General features: G+C 35.7%; 1 protein-coding gene across 11 annotated transcripts in view; it reads left to right on the top strand.

Moving 5' to 3' along the window:
* Positions 1-14,976, top strand: part of Sntg1 (syntrophin gamma 1) — an 835,208-nt gene that overhangs the window by 753,064 nt on the left and 67,168 nt on the right. For all 11 annotated transcript variants that reach the window (XM_029469700.1, XM_029469941.1, XM_029469725.1 and 8 more), the window contains 2 exons: positions 6,790-6,942; positions 9,779-9,871. In XM_029469700.1, coding sequence (XP_029325560.1) covers positions 6,790-6,942; positions 9,779-9,871 — 246 coding nt within the window. The remainder of the gene's footprint in view (positions 1-6,789; positions 6,943-9,778; positions 9,872-14,976) is intronic.

The following is a 14,976-nucleotide window of genomic DNA, read 5'->3' as shown; positions in this document are numbered from 1 at the left end:
AGAGAGAGAGAGAGAGAGAGAGAGAGAGAGAGAGAATGAATATCAGAGAGGGAGATAGAGACAGATACAGAGTAAGCATAATATTAATCTTGCAAATTGATTCTCAATGACTTTCCCCAATACCTTTAATGGTACTTGTCTCCTCTCTCTTCCTGTGTAATGCCATTCCTGTCCCTCATTTTTGCTTTCATCCATCACTTTGTGTCTTCTTCTTCCCTCTCTAGAGTCTTTTCTTCCCTTGCTGCTGCTATGGGATCACCCTACTTTCCTGACTTCTGTGATCAGTTTGTGCACTCAACTCTAAGGATACAGAGCTAACAGCCATGTGTAAGATAGAAACTATGGCATTTGGCTTCACAATCTTGGTCTTTCATTATTCAATATCATATTTTTTGTTTCATCGATTTACTTGTGATTTTCACAATTTCACAGATTTTTTCGCAGTTGTTTTGTATGAAAAGCATATTTTCATTATCTATCCATCAATTGAAGGACTTCAAGGCAGTTTCCAAATACTTCTTTTAAGTTAACACCTTAAGAATTGTTTTCTAAACTTCAGAGTATGGAGTACATAATGACAATCTTCATTCACCCTCTTTGCTATAAAAGCACCTCTGCACACTGTCATTTCTTTCTCCACTTAACTCCAGCTCAGTGTCCACTTTTCACTCCTAGGTTTCTCTGTACATTTACTTGCATCTTGCACCTGGGATCAATATGCTACTCCCAATTTCTAAGAGATCATTGAACTTATATTCTATGCAGGTATGAGGTCATGTTTAACTTGTATTTCTGAGTCTGGCTTGTTCAATTTAGCATAATGATTCTGACCTTTCAAAAGCTTAATTTGCATAGTTATGTTATGAAAATTATCCATTGTAGTATTTCACTGTATAAGTGATATGTTTCAAAGAGGAAAGCATATTAATGAGAAATGGTGCATATTTCTATGGGCTAGGCTTCAGCACTTATATAAGTATTTTGATCTGTGACAGCTTATCCTCTATAACAGCATCCATAATGCAGAGAGAGGAGGTTAGGAAAGGCAGGGAAAGAGAGAGAGAGAGAGAGAGAGAGACAGAGACAGAGACAGAGACAGAGAGAGACAGAAGAAATCCTGATCCTGCACAGGACTAAGATCTGATCTAGTTCTTAACAAACATCAACTGTGATGTTAAAATGACAGTTATCAATGATATTGTGAACATCATGCAAGCCTTTATATACAGAAGTCACTTCTCCAAATGATGAACATGAATAAGGAACTTTGCCTACACAAGAATTACAAGGGACATACCATTAAATCCATTTTAAATGTTTCTTTAGGAAATGAATAATGGTAATATTATCTCTCCAAATTTATCTGAGTAACCCCAGAACTGATATTCTCACTTTCCAGACCTCCTGGAGGACTATATAAGAGATAGACTGCATTAGAAAACTATTTTCCTTGAAAGAAAATAAAGACTATAGCCTAATTTAATGGATTAATAAAAGATTAGAGAAAATATTTAATAATTTGGTCATTTGTATTAAAAAGTATGGTTTCATGGGAAAGAGGGCTCTTAACATTATCTGAAATCCCCAAAACAATAATAAGCAGATTTAATATAGGCTTGTATATGGATAAGTCAAATGCATTGTTTGATTTTTCTAAAATTTTTATTAGATATTTTCCTCATTTACATTTCAAATGCTATCCCCAAAGCCCCCTATACTTTCCCCCAGCCCTGCTCCCCAACCCACCCACTCCCACTTACTGGCCCTGGCATTCCCCTGTACTGGGGCATATGATATTCGCAAGACCAAAGGCCTCTCCTCCCATTGATGGCCGACTAGGCCATCCTCTGCTACATATGCAACTAGAGCCAGAGCTCTGGAGAGTACTGGTTAGTTCATATTGTTGTTCCTCCTATAGGGTTGCCGACCCCTTTAGTTCTTTGGGTACTTTCTCTAGCCTCTTCATTAGGGGCCCTGTGTTCCACCCAATAGATGACATTGTTTGATTTTCAATTGACTTAAATGTTTCAAAGGTAAAAGTTTTTCTTCAAATTATTGAAAAATCTTATTTTACATAATTATGAAAAATTCATTTATATTACTCTTTTCAAATATTATCATCCCCAAGATCATATGCATACAGATAACATTAAATGGGTCAATAAAGTTATATTTATGTATTTACATGTGTATTTTTGTGTGTGGTGTGTTTGTGTGCATGAGAGCAAGAGAGAGAAAGAGAAAGAGAGAGAGAGAGAGAGCAATGCATGAGAAAAGGTTGGAGGGAGAAATGGGAAGGGAAGTTATGCAATTACAAGTTAAAAATTTTTTTAAAAAAGTAAATATTGAACAAATTTCCTTTCAGGGAAGCAATTTACCCATAGAGTATCTAAAATCACTGGCTATACCTGGTGTATTTATCTAAGGGTGATAGCTGTCATTTTATATCTTGATGAGCAGCCACAGCAATAAACTCAGAGGTTTTTTGTTTGTTGTTTGGTTTTGGTTTCTCTTATTTAGTTCCTTGTGAATGGAGGGAGGCCACAGCAGGTCTGCTACAGAGTGGTGTTGAGATTAGGTGACTGGACTTAGAGAAAGGGATGGAGAAATGAAGGTCTGCAGACTTCCTGCTTTCTTGGCCTGAGTGGCCTGTAGGTTCTCAGTGAATGGCTGGCTGCTGTGCTTGAAGGTTGGGATAAATGAGTGGTGTTCCGGAAGTTAGGAAGGAAAGATCTGAGTGATTCACTGGAAATGGGTGCAGGAGGGGAAGGGGGGCTGCAGTAGGTGGTTTACTACAGAACTGGGAAAGATACTGAGGATATTTGGAGGAGAGGAGGGAAAAGTCACCTACCATTAGCCTACTTGCTTCTCTAGCTAGTGTAATCTGTAGGTTCCCGGGGAATCAGAATATACTTTAAAAGTATTTTTTATCTGTGTAGAATTATATCAAGATTATGAGTGAGGCAGCCTCATTTGTCAAGGATTGCTTTGTACCTACTATATAATTATAGATAATATTGAACTTCCTTCAATTACCTCTAGAGAAGATTATTGCTTTTATAAAAAATGAAAATATTGTTGTAGTTTCTGGATTTACATATTTTAATTAGACCAGATATAGATTTGATCAGCTAGCTTGTGCACATGATTCACACCTGAAAGCAACTGTTAAATTAGACTCAAGTTTAAATTTAAATATATATAAATCTACTACTGTATTTTTTAGTCTCAGTGAGTAGAATAACTGTGAAAAAGTTTGAAAACATTATTTTTAGTGGAAGAAATTTTACAACGGGTACTTTTTTTCTTAAACCACAATATTTGTTTGTCTAGAGCAACTTTGCATCTAAATGTGGAATAATTTCCTTACTCAATAAATGATGAAGTAAATACAGTAGTGGCAAATGGCAGATAAAATGCGAGCAAACAGAAGCAGCTGATATTTAGCAAAATGATGAAAAAAATTACCCTTGTCATGGTCATTTCATCAGTTATACTTCTAAGTTTTATGAAGTTTTGCATCATTGTAAAGGGAAGATGTTTCTATGGCAAGGTCAGTGCCAAATGGAGGAGGAAGGAACCACACTGCACACACAGAAACTACCTCCAGAAAAACATGCTCAGTTTTACTGTCTTTTCTGCTTAATCTTACATATTTTAATTAAAATAGAAAATCTGTGGCTGGGAATATGTATATGCTTAAATTTTATTTAAAGTCTATGAATGTTTAACATAAATTTATAAAACATTAGAAAACATTTACATTGTTAACATTGAAAAAATGCTGCTCCTTCATCTCTCTGTTTCACATAGCCATTGTCTATTGAAAGGATTGCAGTGAATTGAGGTGGACCCTTCAGTGTGAACCGAGGTGGATGCTTCAGCTGGAGCACTCACACATCAGACTGAACGTTGTTGTTCATGATATGGTTACCTATTTCATTACAATCACCTTTATTAAACTGCACTTTACAAATGAACAAAAAGTCACAAATTTGACAAATACCGAGCAATGTGTGTCTCCAGGGCCAATTATAGAAGGAAAAATTCCACAGATATATTTTATTGCATACCAATTTTGAGTGTAGTACTATTATTTATAAAGAACTACTAGCATAAAAACTAATTTAAATTATAAATAATTTTAAATAACTTCTGGTGCATTATTATTCATATCAGCTTGATAATGAGTGCAGATTTTCAAAGAGAAGAAACAGTGCAGAGAGCAAAGATGAAAATTAAATGAGTGGATTCAGGGTCTCTACTGAAGGTCAGCACTGCTGAAGCAAAGCCATGCTTCAGGGGCTACAGTCAATTCCATTAAATTTGTGGGGAATGATTCTTGAATTTCTGTCTTTCTCCAGGTCTTCCTCTCTTGCTCTTCTCTGCACCTCTTTCTGTAACATCCTTTCTGCTCATGGTTCTTGGCAGGATGCTAGGTTTTTCTGAGCTTGTGATGCAGTGAGTCTCAATACTACAGGCTCTTCTTAGAAGAAAACTCTCTTTTCTTATACTCTCTCTTGCTGTTTTCTTGACTTTTAATTCACAGCACTTTTATAATGCTTTTGCTACTTTCAACTGTGTACTTAATACTCAGATGAGCCCCAGATGTGCACAGTGTGATGTTTTACAAGTGACAATAGCAATTATTCAGAAACGCTTAAATGATGTTTGCCAGCTTGATTAGATAAGAATTTTTCCTAAGGGGCTCAAGACTCAGCAATAATTGTTGCTCCATGTGGTTTAAAAATGTGTAACCTAGTTAAGTTTTATCAAAAGACTATAAAATATGTCAATGAAAGTCACTTTAAGATTGTTTCCTTATTATGAGAATGTAAAGATTGCTGAGCTAGCAATTCCACTGGTAAACATTTTAGGTTACAATGGAAAATGAGGGTCTGCAAAGATAGCTCTGAAGGTAATGTGTCTACTGCACAAACATGAGAGGAATGTGCAAGCAAGGATGTTAGTGCCCAAAAAAAGGCATGGCATCCTAACAGTGACGGGCATGGAAAGGAGTATTCCAGGGCTAGCTGACTTCAGCCTAAGCTAATGGATGAATTTCTGGCCAATAGTAGATCTTTCAACAGAAAATAAAACAAGCAAGTAGTAAACAAAACCGAGATTGGCAGATTAAGTTACAATACCCAAGGTTGATGTCTGGCCTCCTTATGAATTCGAACATTTGCATCTCCCCATGCTCACATATGCACCAGTATCCCCTCCCCAACACACACCAAAGAAGAAGTTAAGACCAGAGTAATGAATAGTAAAGATGGCAAATTCTGAAAACTGAAGTTAAGTTATAATTTTGTGCCAAGGTTATTAATTTTAAAAAGTTAAAGAAGAAGATAAAATATTGGCAACAGAGATTAAGGATACCAAGAAACTTTGTTGGTAGAATGGCTTATAATTACACTTAGGCTCAAGTTCAAAATCTGTGCCTGACCAGTGACCTCATCTCCTAGCATGTGAGTCCTTGGTACTTCCTACTTTTGTCATGGGATTCTGGATAGTCCAATCATCACTTCAGGCCTCTGCCACTGCTGTTCCTTTTCTGGAAGAGTAATCTTGCTGTTTATGTTAAACATTGTTAAATATCAATCCCATTTTCATCCCCTGTTCAATTAATGTTTGTTACCTACCCAATCTATAAAGATTGTAGTCACACCCATAATAATTTGTGCCATCATATTTGTGGCTGTTTTTATTTAATATCTTCCATGGAAACACTCCCCAGATACAATATTCACTCAAAATCACCAAAAGCCCTTTCCCACCTATTTATCTCTTTGGTGTGTTCACAGTGTGTCTTCAGTGTTTTCCCCTTAGACGAATCATAGGTCATCTTCTAAGCGCTCTGAAAGTTTACTGATAATAAGTGTCAGAGCTATTTCTACAATACTGGAATAACTGCCTTTATTCTTCCAGTGTGTACTTATAATATTTGGATGCAAGGAAGTTAGATATTCTTTTAAAATTTATTGCCAAAGCTAAGGACTTGATTCACTTCCACTGCTTAGTGATGAGCCATTTGCACGCATTCTCTGTCAAAGAATATAATACCAGTGATTGGGCTTTTTTTGCAATTTTCAGTACACCAAATATATATATTTCAAATCATATATTTTAGAAAGTTGTATATCCTCTTATCCCCTTACTTAAACATGTCACTGTATTTTTTTAACCTATTAGAGTCTTTGAATTTGGAAAGCACATTGGAATTGAAATGTTTTGGAATAGGTAAACACCTTAGTGTAAAACTTGAGGCAAAACCAGGAATCTTCTAGGAACAAAATCATTTGACACAGTGAAATGTTTGGGGGTGGAGGGTGGGTTGTGATACAGTGTAATTGGTGTAGATAAATTATACTCGTTTTTTCCCACAATTTCCTATGTTCATCATTTTTAAATGATTTCAAAATCATCTCAGTAAAAATCCTTATTGCCTATAAGAAGTGGCGATATCTTCATTTCTGTATACAGACAGCTTTGTAAAAAAGTTTGGGGTTATATATAAGTGTGTTTTGCAATCAAAGAGATGTTTTGTATATTCAGCACTGTGGTTATTCCTTAGTTAGTTCGAGCTGAACCTAGGGTCTCTTCTGGTGGATGGGCATCAGAAGTTACAAAAGGAAATGGTGTGTTAGGTATAAACTCCTAATTTCTTGATTAAGACTTAATGGTTATGTGGAGCCTAAACTTTGTTTTGAGCAGTGTTAGTAGACGTTTGCTGTGCTGAGTAGGAACTGATGTATGCCAGCCTGTGTAACTCCAGGTTTTCATCAGGACAGTGACCTGCTGGATCGGCGGAAACATTGCTTCACTATGCAGTCTGAGTGTGGGGAGGACCTCTACTTCTCTGTGGAGTTAGAGAGTGACCTTGCCCAATGGGAACGAGCCTTCCAAACAGCCACCTTTCTTGAAGTGGAGCGCATACAGGTGAGAGTCTGTGGAGTTCAGTAGGTGTGGCACTTGGAGAATGTAGCACTTACTGGAGTACTCAGAAGATGTAAGCCCAGTTCTGTGAGTTTGACCTCCATATCAAATGCATCCAGTGTTTAACTGTTATTTAAAAATGAATAATTAGCCATATCTGTATATTCATTGATTTTTTTGCCTTTGTAGGCTACTTCCTATCAAATATTACTATAACTTGAATCTTATACAGAAAACGTTCTGGCTGTAGTTTACTATTTACAAAGTTCTTCCTGTTGAACAGACCTGGTCACCTAGGTGCTAGAAGCCTCTCTTTCATCAGTGCATTTTAAGTCTATGCATAGTGTGTGAGGCTTTCTCCAAGGGTTGCTTCTGGGACATCCCATGATTTCTAGGACTTTCTACCAGATGCCTTCCATAACTCTGCGGACTTCCTTCTTCCCCCTGAAGCAAAGGAGACCACTTTCACTGTTTTCTTTGTATGACGCATATCCTAACACTGGATGAACTTCTTGTCATAAGGTGATTTATTTTATTTCTGTATGTGTTGAAATTTAATACATTTTGCAAATCACAAGTGTCCAGTGAGTATTTACTAAATTGTAGTACTCCAATGTGAAGCTATATCTAGATCAGAATTCATAGAACCTTTCGTCTCTTGACTACATGAGAAGTTGAAATGCAATACCTCATAGAATTGGTTCTATGGTTGACCTGGAACAAGATACAGGGAAATTTGAAGTTAATTAGGTTCTTACCCCTTGAAATAGATTCATAGTTCAAGGACCATCATACATGGATACTTATTTTTCAATCACATATGACAGATATGAAACTAAAAGAGGGTGAAGTTAGTTGAATGTTTGGATATATCATTTTTTATTTGAAAATCTGAATATACTAACATGATGAATATTGTTTAATTTTGAAATAACAAATGTCTGTTTTGTTACCATTGTAAAAATTAGACTTGGGCCTTATAGTATATGCCTATAATCCCAGCAATTGGGCAGTAAAGGCATGAAAAGCAGGTAACTGTCATCATGAGCTACTTAAGGCAATTTGATTCCAGTTTGTGCCACATGATATGCTGTCTCAACATAATAAAATAAAATAAATAGGCAGAAAATGAAAATGTTATAACGTGATTAATACTACTGAAGAACTCAAATAAAACTGTTTTGAAATATATTTATATTATAAGGACTACAAAATAATGTTCTCTACCTTCAAAAGTGTCTATTTATTATTTTATACTTTATTTTATACCTTTATTAAGCAGTATAAATACTAGCATACTTATTTGAAAGGATGATCCAGGAAAGCAAACACTTTGAGTATATTCAACGTGATCATTTAAAGTTACAATTAAACTTTAGAAAATGCAGTGAATATTAATGTATAAAATACACAAGTTATAAATAAAATGTTACATATCCTAGATTAAAAGAAACATTGTGAGGTTCACTTAGGGTAATTTCCCTGACTCTATTATTTTCCCAGGTCAGTGAATTTTGGCAGTAAAGAACATTTGTTTCATAACTATAATCCAGTTCAACAATTACTTATTTTAGTATGACAGAGAGTATACTAATTTCAAAACGTTATTGCACATAAAGTTACTATGAATTGATTCCTTATTTAATCTGGTGCTAGAAATTTAGTTCCAAGGGCCATTTAAAATACTTATCCTATGTATATTTATCTATGGATGTTATTTAATATATAGTTATAAACAAATCTTGCCAAGCAATTTATCTTGGAGCTTTCATAAAGAATAATTTTGGTTATCACTTATTTTACACTGAAACCCATGTTTTATTAAATGGATAGTGTAACTATACAATAAATAAGCATTTCTTTACTTAAGTGTATAAAATACACTCAGTACATCTCTTAACATTATACGATATAAAGTAAACTATTAGCTGACTTCAACTTATCCTATTTATTTGCTTCCATTTAATGATTTTTGAGGCAATGTAACTTAATTTGCAATGTTCAACTTAATGAGAAAATTTGGATGTACTATAATGTATTTTTACCCGAAATCTTTCCTTTAATGGCCATACATGAAAATAGCAAATAATTAAGCCTAAATTAAAAGAAAACAATATAGCCTAAAATGTTCCTTAATGTTGATATTAGTTTTCATAAATCACTAATGGCTTAATACAGCTACCTAAGATATCTACATATTTAGCAAATACAATTATACCTAAGCACGAGCTTTCAATGCCCAATAATAATGCCTTCTAATTTATTATTTTAACTTCAAATAAATATTTTGTCATGGTTATAAATTTTTTAATGCAAACTAGGCTTTAATCATTTGAATATAACAGTCTCATAAAACCAATCTGATAATTATAGGTATTTGTGAGAGACAATATACTTTGAATTAATTTAATACAAATTAATGCAATATGAGCATTGGTATTTGAAAGTTGCTGAAAAAATTTAGCTCCCTTATATGTGAATTATGATTATAGTTCATATAATTCATTGCTCTGTAGCTTGAAATCAAACTCTAATACAACTAGATGACCAGATATAACAATGTGTTAGGTTGTACATAAGATCCATGTTAGTTCATATCTTATTTATGATATTTTCCTGTTTCAGTATTCATATTTATTTATCTTTACAAAATATTTACAAGTAAAATTATAATGCTATGGATCAAACCTAGGGTCTTACTCATGTTAGGAATGTATTCTACTACTGAACCATACTCTAGTCAGCTACTAGTATTACATTCATAGAGATCTCATATTCCTCTTGATAATGAGTTTATATAAGCCACATGGAAACTACCAATATTCTTTGTTTTCTCCAGTGCAAGACCTATGCATGTGTGTTGGAGAGTCACTTAATGGGCCTCACTATTGACTTCAGCACAGGCTTCATCTGCTTTGACGCAGCAACTAAGGTAATATGCATCAGGTGGCAGGAGAAGTAGGTACCAAAACGATCACTCAAGAATGCATGAAAAGCCTTTGAATTACTTGCAGCCTTTAAAATAATTGTACATTGGATTTATGATCTTCAATTTTATCTATGGAACATAACCTATTAAAGCAATGTTAATGCAAACAATTATAGCAAAGTAATTTCATGCCACTCTGTCCATATATACATATAAATATAGAAAGAGACTATTGGTAAATATTTTATATAGAGAGATGTATTATAGGTCAGTAGATTATAGATAATAGATGAATAAATGATATATTGATGAGGTAACAGAAAGTATACACTGATAGATGATAAATGATAGGTACTGATTTATTCTCCTTCCTTAAAAAAATATATCTTTATATGTTTGGAACAATTTCTTCCTTTGCCAATGATTTTTTAGAGTTCCTTCATATTTTTTTCTGAGTCAAATGTAGATGATGAATGTATGAAAAACATTTTTTTCAGTTTTATAGTTGATATCTTAAACTTAGTTACAGAATGGTGCAATTTGGGTGTTTGGAATTTCTACTAGATACCTGTTATAAACATATGACTTAATATGAGTGCTATGTGTTCTGATGACTTTCACATTTCCAACATACTCTGGTCCATTGGAACAGTAATAGCCTTTCTTCAGCAGTATTATCTATAGTCATTCTTGTTTATCATCGTGTAACATGTAAAAAAGTTAAGGTATTACACATCATTATTATCAGTTTGAAATGATCTTACACCTCTTCTGGTTCTGATCTCATAGTCCTTGCTGCGGTATCTTCTTTGGGCTTTGAAATTTAGAGAAAGAGTCTTGCTAGTATCTCCATCAAAAGAAGGACTAGCATAGTGTAAGTGGAACCGTACCCTCCCATTGTTTCCGTGGTTAATAAATAATCTGTTATAAACTTTCTCTTAGGTTAATGTGTGCACAAAATTTTTGAAAGAAAATTTATAACAAATACAATGATACATGCATGAGGAAGATAGAATATAGTTTGTTCAGGAAAGAAGTGGATCTATAGGTGTGTCAAGCTAGAAATGAAAGTAGCAAACCTAGCATATGTACAGAGTACTTATGATGGTTCAAGATGCAGCACCTATGATTGTCATTCACAATGTCCCAACTGTCCACGGACTGCTAGTGGAGGTTTGGTGTTCACAGGAAAACCCAATGTTACTTGTAGAAGAACAGATTCTATCACAAAGAATGTGGCCTTTGTGTGATACATAAAGGATATTCATTAAGAATTCCTTTTTTTNAAAAAATTTTAACATTTTTTTATTACGTATTTTCCTCAATTACATTTCCAATGCTATCCCAAAAGTCCCCCATACCCTCCCCCCTACTTTCCTACCCATCCATTCACATTTTTTGGCCCTGGCGTTCCCCTGTATTGGGATATATAAAGTTTGCATGTCCAAAGGGCCTCTCTTTCTAGTGATGGCCGCCTAGGCCATCTTTTGATACATATGCAGCTAGAGTCAAGAGCTCCAGGGTACTGGTTAGTTCATAATGTTGTTCCATCTATAGGGTTGCAGATCCCTTTAGCTCCTTGGGTCCTTTCTCTAGCTACTCCATTGGGGGCCCTGTTGTAGCAACATTTCTGATACTTTAATAAGATTACTATCAAGTGAAAATAAGCCTGTGAGTATTACTGTAATGAAGTAACTGATTTACTGATTAATTAACCTGAGTATTAATTTGTCAAATATACTCAGCTATTGATTAAACTGACTTGAAAAAAAATCCTTTAAAATGAGAGTTTGTTTATTTAATCAGAATGAGTATCCCAAAAGTCTATTCTCGATCATGTCTTAGTCTCTAAGATTTATTTTATGAAGTTGATAATTTTTATGTTACTTCCATTGTAAAAAGTAACAGCCTGATTAAAACAAAATGCACACACTATATTCTTCACTATTATGGTACGTGTTGACAGTTTTAAGGATAGTCACAGAATGGGGTTACTATTTCCAAATTCACTTCAGACATTTTTTCTTACTCTCAGAAGAAACTTTCTATTGATTATTCTTTGTATCTTTAACTTTTTTAGAATTTTTAAAAACTACATATTTAGTTTATTTGAAAATTTTGCCTACATGTATGTCTATGAACCACATCCAAGCAGTACCCATGTAGACCAGAAAACTCATCAAGCCCTCTGGAACTAGGTGGAATTATCCATACAGTTGGATGCCATATGGTTGCTGGGAGCCAATCCCAGTTCCTCTGCAAGAGCAACAAGTGCTCTTAACTGTTCATCCATCTATCTAGCCCAGAGATCATTTTTAATTAAATATAATTACATTATTTACCTTCTCCCTCTCCTCTTCCATTCACCCTTTTTTCCACACCCCATTTTCTTTCAAATTTATGGCCACTTTTTCTTTAAATGATATTGTTACAGGCATATATTCACATATGTTCATAAATATACAAATACAACTTGCTGAGTCCATTTGGTCTTGCTTGTCTGTTTATGTTTTCAGGGCCAATTACTTGGTATTGGATAACCAATTAGGGGGCTCATCTTGGGGAAGTCTTTAATTGCCTCTACCACTTCTTTGTCTAAGGAAGAGGCTCCAGGATATTCTCCTTTCATATTAGCATGTATATTGATACGTTATGATCTTGTTTAGGCTACCATTTTTCTGACATTATCATATGCATCTATTTCCTATCATTTATAAGAGACACAAACTCAAAGTTGATCCTGATACTCTGGATCTTACAATCTTTCCACTCCCACTTTCATGATGTTTCCTGAGTGATAGAACCTAGTGGGGAACCCCCCCCCCCCACTCAATTCCTGATTTGGCATGCACCCAAAAAATCACGAACAGACCATCCTGATGTAAATACACAAGGTAGTTTAATGACGGAGCTCCGACATGCATCCCACACAGGAGATAACGGATGTCGGCCACGAGGCTTGAAAGCTAGGGGTTTTTATGGGGTAAGGGGCTTAGGGGTGTGGAATTCAGAATAGCAACACACTATTGGCTTATTCAAACATCAGCAGAAAAATTACATGTACGTGCAGGGTGTCAGAGTTCTGTGAGTTGTTGACTCAGTTCAGATTGCCCTATTATGTTCTCACATTCCTCTTTATCTATATGGTCAAGCTGTTCCCAGGAATGTTTTAACTATGGGGCATACCCGGGTTTGTTTTTCTTTTTTCTCAGCCCCAGGCAGCCTCTAGGCTCACAAACAACCAGCAGTTTCTGAGTACTTTATATGACTTACAGGTCTTGAAATTTCATCTTTCTTTCACTGAATATTAGGTGTATAGGTTGTATTGTAGATATATCAATTGGAGTTGGAAATCCAGTGATCTCTGCATTTTAACCTGTCATGGTTTTCTGTTATGGCCAGATGCAGGTGCCCTCTCACCAGCCAGCCTGCACTCCACTGTGGTTACCTCTCCCCTGTAGCTCTGTCCCTTGCCCAATCTTTCTGTTTCAAAGCCTGGCTGAATTCTGCCCCAGCTATGTTCTTTACCTCCTTCCTACCTGAGTCACTGTGAGTGGAAAACACCAGACAATCTTAGTTTAAAATCAACAGATGACACAACCACTGGGCATGAAATCTATTGTGCTGAACTCATCAACTATTCTATGTTGGAAATTCTTCTGGTGGCAGAGGTTGCCACCAGGTCTAACAGTTCCCAATCTACATACTGCAAACCCTTGCTCTCTGCCTTACCATTAAAAGAAGGTTATTCCTTCCTTGTCCCCTTTTCCTCTCTCAGATCAGGAAAGCCTGTCTCCTCCTCTTTGCCCAGTGATTGGCTACATGTCATCTTTATTAGCCAATCAATTAATTAGGGAGGATTCCCCTACACTTAGACATCAGGAAAATGCAAAAAAAAATGACTCTGAGATTCTACATTATAGCCATCAGAATGGTTAAGATCAAAACTCAACCTGCTGGAGAGGTTGTAGAGCAAGGGCAACACTCCTCTACTGCTGATGGGAGTGCAAACTTGTACAACCACTCGGGAAATCAATTTGGTGTTTTTTCAGAGGATTGAGAATAGTTCTACCTCAAGACCTTGCTATATCACTCCTGGGAATATACTCAAATGATGTTTCATGTCGCCAGAAGGACACTTTAACTATGTTCATAGCAGATTTATTACAAATAGCTAGAAACTAGAAACAACCTAGATGCTCCTCAACTGAAAATGGATAAAGAAAATGTGGTTCATTTACACAAATGAATACTACTCAACAATTAAAACCAAGGACATTGTGAACCTCATAGGCAAATGATAGAACTAGAAAATATCCTGAGAGGTAACCCAGTCCCAAAAGGAAACATATGGTCTGTACTCACTTAAAGTGGATACTAGTCATAAAGTAAAGGATAATTATGATAAAATCAACAGACCCCCAAAAGCCAAATAACAAGGAAGGCCCAAGGGAGGATTGTTGAGTCTTTCTCAGAAGGGAAAACAAAATGGATATTGGAAGTCGATGGAAGGAGGGGACTGGGTAGAAGAGGGATATGGAGGGAAGTCATATGTAGGGAGAGTAGGAGAGAGAGAAGGAATTTGACTGCTATGGGTGTGAGAGAGACCTCAGAAGGTCGATGAGGGTGATTCTAGCTGAGACCCATAGCAGTAAGAGATATGGAAGCTGAAATGGCCACTCCCTGTTGTCAGACAGGACTCCCAGTAGAGAAATAAAGATAGCAACCCACACATAAAACCTTTGACCCAAAATATTTCCTGCCTGCAAGCTGCCCTAAACTGAGACCAGTTCCTGACACTATTAATGATACTCTATTATGCTTGCAGACAGGACCTAGCATAACTCCTCTGAGACGTTCCACCAAGCAGCCAATGGAAAAAGATAGAAAAGCTTATACCCAAACATTAGATGGAGTTTGGGAAGTATTTCAGAAGGAATAGAAGAAGGATTTGGGGGCCGAAAGATGACAGGGACTCCATGGAAAAACTAACAGCATAACAGCATCATCTAACTTGGAGCCCTAGGGACAGCAAGCAGAGAGTGAGCATGGCCTGGACAATATATATATATATATATATATATATATATATATATATATATATATAT

This window comes from Mus caroli, chromosome 1 (genome assembly GCF_900094665.2).
Source record: "Mus caroli chromosome 1, CAROLI_EIJ_v1.1, whole genome shotgun sequence".
NCBI classification, from domain to species: domain Eukaryota; kingdom Metazoa; phylum Chordata; class Mammalia; order Rodentia; family Muridae; genus Mus; species Mus caroli.
The sequence above is the reverse complement of the archived record's forward strand: the minus strand, read 5'-3'. Positions and strand labels throughout refer to the sequence as shown.